Raw genomic sequence first — 9658 nt, 5'->3', positions numbered from 1 at the left:
TTCGTGTGAAACATTTCTGAACATCACTGACTGAAGTATCAAGAAGAGTAGCCCCTGTGCTGATGAAACTTGGATAAATTTATGTAATTGTTGCTAGACAAAGGTAACCCTGGACAGAAATACAGCAGTAAGAGCATTTGTAAGGAATAAAGTAAGAAAAATATATAAACTGGGATTTGAGAGGAAAATAATGGAAAAGAGTGAGAAAAGTATAGAATTGATTTCCTCTGAACCCCTGATGAAAGAAGAAAGGAAATTGTCATATGACTGTGATGTCTGTAAAAAGGTCTTCTCCCTAAAATGTAACCTAATTTCCCACAAATGCATTCATGCAGGAGAAAAACCTTTTTGCTGTGATATCTGTGGTAAATCATTCTCTCAAAATAGTCACTTAACTGCCCACATGTGTACTCACTCAGAAAAGAAACTGTATCATTGTGATATCTGCGGTGAATCTTTCTCCCAAAATAGTAGCTTAACTAGACATAAACATATTCATACAGGAGAGGAATCCTATCATTGTGATATCTGTGATAAATCATTCTCTCAGAGTATTTCATTAACTAGACATAAACGTATTCATACAGGAGAAAGATCATATCACTGTCAGATTTGTGGTAAATCATTCTCTGAAAATAGTAACTTCACGAAACACAAACGTATTCATACGGGAGAGAAACCATATCACTGTGATGTCTGTGGTAAATCATTTTCTCGAAATACTCACTTAACTAGACACAAACATATTCATACAGGAGAGAAACTTTATCTGTGTGAAGTGTGTGGTAAATCATTCCCTGAAAATTCTACCTTAATAAAACACTGTCGCATTCATACAGGAGAAAAACCGTATCCTTGTGAAGTCTGTGGTAAATCATTCTCTGAAGATAGTGACTTAACTAAACACATACGTATTCATACAGGAGAGAAGCCGTATCACTGTGATGTCTGTGGTAAATCATTCTCTCGAAATAGTCACTTAACTAGACATGAACGTATTCATACAGGAGAGAAACTGTATTCATGTGATGTGTGTGGTAAAGCATTCCCTGAAAATGCTACCTTAACGAGACACTATCGTATTCATACAGGAGAGAAACCATATCACTGTGACGTCTGTGGTAAATCATTCTCTGAAAATAGTACCTTGACTTCACACAAACGTATTCATACAGGAGAAAATCTATATCATTGTGATTTCTGTGGTAAATCATTCCCTGAAAATGCTACCTTAACAAGACACTATCGTATTCATACAGGTGAAAAGCCGTATCACTGTGATGTCTGTGGTAAATCGTTTTCTCAAAATAGTGCCTTGACATCGCATAAACGTATTCACACTGGTGAAAAACCATATCATTGTGATTTCTGTGGTAAATCATTCTCTGTGAGTGGTTTGTTAACGAGACACAAACGCATTCATACAGGAGAAATACCATATCACTGCAGTCTATAGTAAATCATTCTCTGTCAGTAGTACCTGAACCTCACACAAATTTCTTCATACAAAGTAGAAACCACATCATTGTGATATCTGTGGTAAATCATTCTCTCAAAATGTTCACTTAACTAGACACAAAGGTATTCATACAGGAGAGACACCATATCATTCTGTCAGTATTGCCTTAAGATTAAAGTATTTCCAAAAATTTTAGATTGTTTTTTGTTTTGTCTGCACTTTTCACCTCCCTAGGATTAAGTGAATACCAAGTCTGAAAATTTTCACTAAATGTTAAAGTTTCAAAATCTGCTGTAACAACAGAAAAAAACCTCTCTATTTGTCTGTCTCTTTCAATTTACGCAATTCTCATGCTAAACTTCCCTTCTCTATATATATTTACCACTCTCTCTCTCTCTCTCTCTCTCTCTCTGTATACATATATATGCATGAATGTTGTTGGTACTCTGTCGCTTACGACGTCGAGGGTTCCAGTTGATCCGATCAACGGAACAGCCTGCTCATGAAATTAACGTGCAAGTGGCTGAGCACTCCACAGACACGTGTACCCTTAACATAGTTCTTGGGGATATTCAGCGTGACACAGAATGTGACAAGGCTGACCCTTTGAATTACAGGTACAACAGAAACAGGAAGTAAGAGTGAGAGAAAGTTGTGGTGGAAGAGTACAGTAGGGTTCGCCACCATCCCCTGCCGGAGCCCCGTGGAGCTTTAGGTGTTTTCGCTCAATAAACACTCACAACGCCTGGTCTGGGAATGGTAACCGCGAGTCCGCTGCCCTAACCACTGGGCCACCACTTGCATGAATACATATATACACATACAGCCTGAAAGTATACATTTTGTATCATTTGATTCCCTAGTTGCAGAACTTCTAAGGGACATCTTAGGTATTTTCCCTACTTATAAAGTTTTTGTAACTCCTACTGGGAAATAAAATGTGTGTAATGGTGAATGAATAAAACAAAAATTTTTTGGAATCTCCTTTTTGATATACACATACATGTATGTATACTAGCAGAGACACCTGGCCTCGCTCAGGATTAAAATGGCATAGTTTTTTTTATTGCTTTACTTGTTTCAGTCATGTGACTGCAGGCCATGCTGGAGCACCGCCTTTGGTCGAAAAATTCGACCACAGAATTTTATTCTGTCTAAGCCTAGTATTTATTCTATCAGTGTCTTTTGCTGAACCGCTAAGTTATGGGAAGGTAAACACAGCAACATCGGTCGTCAAGCAATGGTGGGGGGTACAAACACACACAAATATACACGTATATATGACAGTTTTCTTTCTACACACATATAAGCATATATATACATATATATATACAATATATGTATATATACACACACACATATATATACATATATATATGCATATGTACATGTGTATACACACACACAAATATATATATGCAAAGATATATATATATAAGGCAACTGCAGGAGAAATACCTAGCCAAAGATAAAACTTTGTACTTGGCTTTTGTTGACTTGGAGAAAGCCTTTGACAGGGTCCCCGATCCCATATCTGGTGGGCAATGCGGAAACTGGGAACAGACGAGTGGCTGGTTAGAGCTGTATAAGCTCTGTACAGGGATGCTGTGAGTAAAGGTTGGCAATGAGTATAGTGAAGAATTCTGGGTAAAAGTAGGGGTTCATGATGGATCAGTCCTCAGCCCCTCTTATTCATTATTGTCCACCAGACTATAACAGAGGAATTCAAGACAGGCTGCCCCTCAAAGCTGTGATTGAGAAGACCCAGCAACTAAAGTGATATCGCAACCACGCATGTCCAGCCCTGTTAAGAACACTCCTGATATGTCAGGTGATATGATATGCATGAGAAGACCTGTTGAGTCAAGTAAAACCAGTATCGTAGCTGGGGCCGGTGCCCCCTGGCTGGGTCCCGTGCCAATGGCATGTAAAAAGCACCATCCGAACGTGTTCGTTGCCAGGCCCACCTTACTGGCTCCTATGCTGGTAGCATGTAAAAAGCACCCACCACACTCTCGGTGTGGTTGGCATTAGGAAGTGCATCTAACTGTAGAAACTCTGGCCGTGGCTTTCCAGACCTCATTCAAACCGTCTAACTAAATGCCAGCATGGAAAATGGACGCTTATTGATGGTGATGATATATAAATATTTACATACGTATATGTGTATGTATATATATATATGTGTATGTATGTATCAAAAATTTAAATAAGAGTTTTGACGCTAATATCCATTTATATTAAAGTTTATTACCTATGTCAACATTTCTGTATAATATATAATTATATATATATAATTATACAAAAATGTTGTGTAGATATCCTTATATGAACATATATATATGTATGTATATATAATATAAAATTAAATAGGTATTATTACCATTATTAATAATAAAGAGGCCAGTAAGTTTATACCTGTATAGGTAAAATATACAAGTGGTATTCTGATACCTTACTTAATTTATTTGTATGTATATATATATATATGTGTGTGTAACTCGTTAGCTATATTTATACACTGCTTCTGATACTTGATTTTAGCAGGATGGAAAGGGTCAATATGGAATTTTCCTTGAAAATTCTTCTCATTCACGTCTAATAGCATTCAAAAAAATAATAATTTTTCTATAGTCTTGGCCTAACAGCCCTTATTGTTTGTTTTTACTGTCTCACTTTCACCCTTCACAAAAAATTCCAAATTTTATTTAATTTGCTTTGCTGGAAGGACTGTTCCAACGAAGTCGCGTATTGTCCTTGCCTTCGAAACACAGAGTAGATGGACGGGGACAACTGATGAAGGAGAATATTCTTTATGTTGCATGTCTTGTTTGTTTTTCATTGTTCAAAAAAAACAGTTCGTTTTCTGTTTTCATTTCTCGTTGTGTTTAACGTTTTTTTGTGATGTCCTGTACCCATATATGCATGCATGTATACATATAGATGCAGGTATGTACATATATGTATGGATATATGCATATATTTATATATCATTTATATTATTATATGATCGAACGCCACGCATCCTTCTCCAAGTAAGTTTTTATCTTCATAATTATATATACACACACACATATATATATACATACACATGTATATTTATATATATACATGTATGAAGGGCATCCCGCTGTAGAAACTCTGCCAAATGAGATTGGAGCCTGGTGCAGCCATCTGGTTTGCCAGTCCTCAGTCAAATCGTCCAACCCATGCTAGCATGGAAAGCGGACGTTAAATGATGATGATGATGTATACACACACACACACATATATGATTGACTCACCTGTCATTAGATGACATATAAGGGTTTGACAATTTCTTATCGAAGAACCACACAGATGATTTGATTATAGTGATCAAATGTTTGCAATAAATACACATACATATATGTACAGGTGTATATATATGTATATATATGAATACATATATACCCCTACTGGCGACAAAGGGTCTCTCACTCAGTGAAACATGGGCCATGACTACAGAGGACAAGTGTAGACTCGAAAGAAACGAAGCTAGCATGATCCGCGGCAAGTGTAATGTCAGTGTGTACACACAATAGAGTGTAAGTGCCCTGAGAGAAATGTTAGACATAAGAAGCATCGGATGTGGTGTGCAAGAGAGACGTTAGTGCAGGTATGGTCATGTACTACAGATGGACGAGGAGAGATGTGTGAAGAAGTGCCACTCTCAAACAGTGGAAGGAATCTGGGGTAGAGGTGGACACAGGAAGACATGGGATGGGGTGGTGACACATGAGCTTCGGACGTTGGAACTCACAGAGACAATGCTGAAAGACCAATACCTCTGGAGATATGCTGTGACTGTAAAGACCCAGCAAATGAAGTGAGTTCACGGCTGTATCCTATACCAGTTTCACCTAACCAGCCCCACCCGATTCAAAAGTGCCTTGGATATAGTAGGGCAACCTGCTGTACTTGAGGAGACCTATTGAGTCAAGTACATCGAGATCAAACTGAAAATCAAATGGAAATTGTAGTTATGATACCCGTGCCGGTGGCACGTAAAAAGCAGTCCCAACATGGCCAATGCCATCGCCGCCTTAACTGGCTTCCGTGCCGGTGGCACGTAAAAAGCACCAACCAATTGTGGCCGTTGCCAGCCTCCCCTGGCCCCTGTGCCGGGGGCATGTAAAAAGCACCCACTACACTCATGGAGTGGTTGGCGTTAAGAAGGGCATCCAGCTGTAGAAACACCGCCAGATCAGATTGGAGCCTGGTGCAGCCTCCTGGATTCCAAGACCTCAGTCGAATCGTCTAACCCATGCTAGCGTGGAAAACGGGCGTTAAACAATGATGATGATATACATACATATTTACACAAGAAAACAGGAGATTCCAAAAGATTTTTGTTTTATTTATTCACCATTACATGAGGCAGGAGTTATAAGAATTTGATATGCAAGAAAAATATTTAACGTATCCTTAGAAATTTGGCAGCTAGAGAATCAAGTAGTACAAAATTTAATGTTTGAGGATGTGTGTGTGTATATATATATATCTATTCTCTTTTACTTGTTTCAGTCTTTTGACTGTGGCCATGCTGAAGCACCACCTTTTAGTCGAGCTGACCGACCCCAGGACTTATTCTTTGGAAGCCTAGTACTTATTCTATCGGTCTATTTAGCCGAACCGCTAAGTTACGGGGACGTAAACACACCAGCATCGGTTGTCAAGCGATGGTGGGGGACAGAGACACACAAACATACACATATATATATATATATACATATATACAACAGGCTTCTTTCAGTTTCCGTCTACCAAATCCACTCGCAAGGCTTTGGTCGGCCCGAGGCTATAGTAGAAGACACTTGCCCAAGGTGCCACGCAGTGGGACTGAACCCAGAACCTTGTGGTTGGTAAACAAGCTACTTACAACACAGCCACTCCTACGCCTATATATATGTCTATATACATATATCTATATATATAAATATATAGTTTTAGGGAAAAGAACCAAGGTTCATGAACTCATCGATGAAAATCCATTGTCACATATAGAAAAATTAATAATTAAAAGCACAATAAATAAGTATAATGTAATACATAGTAAATATCATAAGATAATGATAATAAAATGACTACATGTGTTTCATAACTAATTTTCAAATAGAAAGGAAATTTAAATCGATTAAAATCAATTAAAATTATCGAAAATAAATTCTATTCAAAAATATAGCTAATCGTCAGGTACTCTCTATATAATATACATCTCTTTCTCTCTCTCTCTCTTACTTTCTCTATACATATATGTGCATGATTACATACATTCATCTGTATGTGTGTGTCTACGTATATATATATATATATATATACACACATACAGATGTATGTATGTAATTATGCATACATGTATAGAGAAAGGAAGAGAGAGAGAGAGATATGTATATTATATAGAGAGTGAGAGATTGTGGTAAACATGTAGACAGGGGGAAAGTTTATCCTTGGAATATAAAAAAATTGAAAGAGACAGGTCTTTTCTATTTTGACAACAGATTTTGAAACTGTAAAAGGGAAAATTTTAGAACTAGGTATATTGATCTACATTTTCACAATGAATCCAAAATGTTTAATTTTCATAATTCTTTAGTCACAATTTCCATGGCATAAACAAAGAGTACCATAAAGACATAGAAACCAAGAAACCATTCCGTCTTTTATGAATACAGTCCTGTTCCGTCAGGGTACTATTACGAGAGAATGATTTACCACAGATAACATGGTGATATGGTTTCTCACTAGCATGAATACGTTTGTGTGCAATTAAGGCATTACTCCAAGAGGTTGATTTACCACAGATATCACAGTGATATGGTTTCTCACCAGTATGAGTGTTTGAGGAGTCAATGAACTAGTTTGAGAACGATGTTCCACAAACATCACGATACAGTTTCTCTCCTGTATGAATACGTTTATGATTGGTTAAGTGATTACTTTCAGACATCACAGTCATATGGATTGTCTTTGAATGAACAACGTTTGTACAAAGTCAAAGAACTACTGTGAGAGAATGATTTACCAAAGACCTCACAGTGATACCATTCCTCTCCTGTATGTGTACGTTTGCGTGTAGAAAGATTACTCCTGTCAGAGAATGATTTACCACAAACATTACAATGATGTGGCTTCTCTCCTGTATGAATACGTACGTGTTTAGGTAAAGCACTGCTATCAGAGAATGATTTACCACAGATATCACAATGATATGGCCTCTCTCCAGTATGAATACGTTTGTGTTTAGTTACGTCACTACCAACAGAGAATGATTTACCACAGATATCACAATGATATGGTCTCTCTCCTGTATGAGTCTGTTTGTGTGTAGAAAGATTACTCCTGTCAGAGAATGATTTACCACAAACATTACAATGGCTTCTCTCCTGAATGAATACGTATGTGTTTAGGTAAAGCACTGCTATCAGAGAATGATTTACCACAGACATCACAATGATACCATTCCTCTCTTGTATGTGTACGTTTGTGTGTAGAAAGATTACTCCTGTCAGAGAATGATTTACCACAAACATTACAATGATGTGGCTTCTCTCCTGTATGTGTACGTTTGTGTGTAATTAGGTTACTATTTTGAGAGAATGGTTTACCACAAACTTCACAGTGAAATGGCTTCTCCTTTGTATGAATATGTTTGCACAATGTCATGGCACTACTGACAAAAATAATTTGCCAGTGATACAGTGTCTTTCCAGTATGAATACATTTGTGTGTAGTTAATGAAGCCCTCTTAGAGAATGATTTACCAGATATCACAATGATGCAGTCACTTTCTTCCATGAGTACAACGGTGTTTAGTTAAATTACTATTTTGAGAGAATGATTTACCACAGACATCACAGCAATATGGCTTCTCCTTCGTATGAACACGTTTGTGCGAAATCAAGGCACTACTGTCAGAGAATGATTTTCCACAGTTTTCACAATGATACGGTTTTTCTCCTGTATGAGTACGTATGTGTTTCCTTAAGTCACTATTTTCAGAGAATGATTTACCACAGATATCACAGTTGTATGGTTTCTCTCCTGTATGGGTATACTTATGTCTAGTTAAGTGAGTACGTAGAGAGAATGATTTACCACAGATATCACAGTTGCATGGTTTCTCTCCTGTATGGGTATACTTATGTCTAGTTAAGTGAGTACGTAGAGAGAAGGATATACCACAGATATCACATTGAAATAGCCTCTCTCTTGTATGAATATGTTTATGTACAATTAAGTGACTACTGTTAGAGAATGATTTACCACACACCTCACAGTGATACAGTTTCTCTCCAGTATGAATACGTTTATGTGTAGTTAAGTGAGTTTTTTGATAGAATGTTTTACCACAGATGTCACAGTGATATGGCCTTTCTCCTGTATGAATACGCTTGTGAATTGTAAAGGGATAATAATGAGAGAATGATTTACCACAGATATCACAATGATATGGTTTCTCTCCCGTATGAATACGTTTGTGTGTAGTTAAGGTACAGCTTTGAGAGAATGATTTATCACAAATATCACAATGATATGGTTTCTCTCCCGTATGAATACGTTTGTGTGTAGTTAAGGCACAATTCTGAGAGTATGATTTACCACAGATATCACAATGATATGGTTTCTCTCCTGTATGAATATGCTTGTGTCTAGTTAAGTGAACATTTTCAGAGAAAGATTTACCACAAATATCACAATGATACGGTTTATCTCCTGTATGAGTACGTTTGTGCCTAGGTAATGTACTACTATCAGAGAATGATTTACCACAGATATCACACTGATATGGTTTCTCTCCTGTATGAATACGTTTATGTGCAGTTAAGACACAATTAAGAGAGAAAGATTTACCACAGACATCACAATGATATGGTTTCTCTCCTGTATGTGTACGTTTGTGTCTAATTAAGCTACCACTTTGTGAGAAATATCTACCACAGATCTCACAATGAAATGGTTTATCTCCTGTATGAATACGCTCGTGGGAAATTAGGTTACATTTTAGGGAGAAGACCTTTTTACAGACATCACAGTCATATGACAATTTCCTTTCTTCTTTCATCAGGGGTTCAGAGGAAATCAATTCTATACTTTTCTCACTCTTTTCCATTATTTTCCTCTCAAATCCCAGTTTATATATTTTTCTTGCTTTATTCTGACACTTTATTCCTTACAAAT

The 9658-nt window shown here is 37.1% G+C and overlaps 2 protein-coding genes across 2 annotated transcripts in view; one reads left to right on the top strand and one right to left on the bottom strand.

Annotated features, from left to right (window-relative positions):
• Positions 1–9658, top strand: part of LOC106872078 (zinc finger protein 208) — a gene marked incomplete at its 5' end in the record, with an annotated part of 54654 nt that overhangs the window by 24909 nt on the left and 20087 nt on the right. The window contains 3 exons of the mRNA XM_052977480.1: positions 98–1439; positions 1522–1617; positions 2046–2056. Coding sequence (XP_052833440.1) covers positions 98–1439; positions 1522–1617; positions 2046–2056 — 1449 coding nt within the window. The remainder of the gene's footprint in view (positions 1–97; positions 1440–1521; positions 1618–2045; positions 2057–9658) is intronic.
• Positions 5823–9652, bottom strand: LOC128251073 (zinc finger protein 135-like). Its single transcript, XM_052977413.1, has one exon. The coding sequence runs from the start codon at positions 9588–9590 to the stop codon at positions 8262–8264; it is 1329 nt and encodes a 442-aa protein (XP_052833373.1). The 5' UTR covers positions 9591–9652; the 3' UTR covers positions 5823–8261.

Source organism: Octopus bimaculoides, chromosome 28 (genome assembly GCF_001194135.2).
Source record: "Octopus bimaculoides isolate UCB-OBI-ISO-001 chromosome 28, ASM119413v2, whole genome shotgun sequence".
NCBI lineage: Eukaryota > Metazoa > Mollusca > Cephalopoda > Octopoda > Octopodidae > Octopus > Octopus bimaculoides.
The sequence above is the reverse complement of the archived record's forward strand: the minus strand, read 5'-3'. Positions and strand labels throughout refer to the sequence as shown.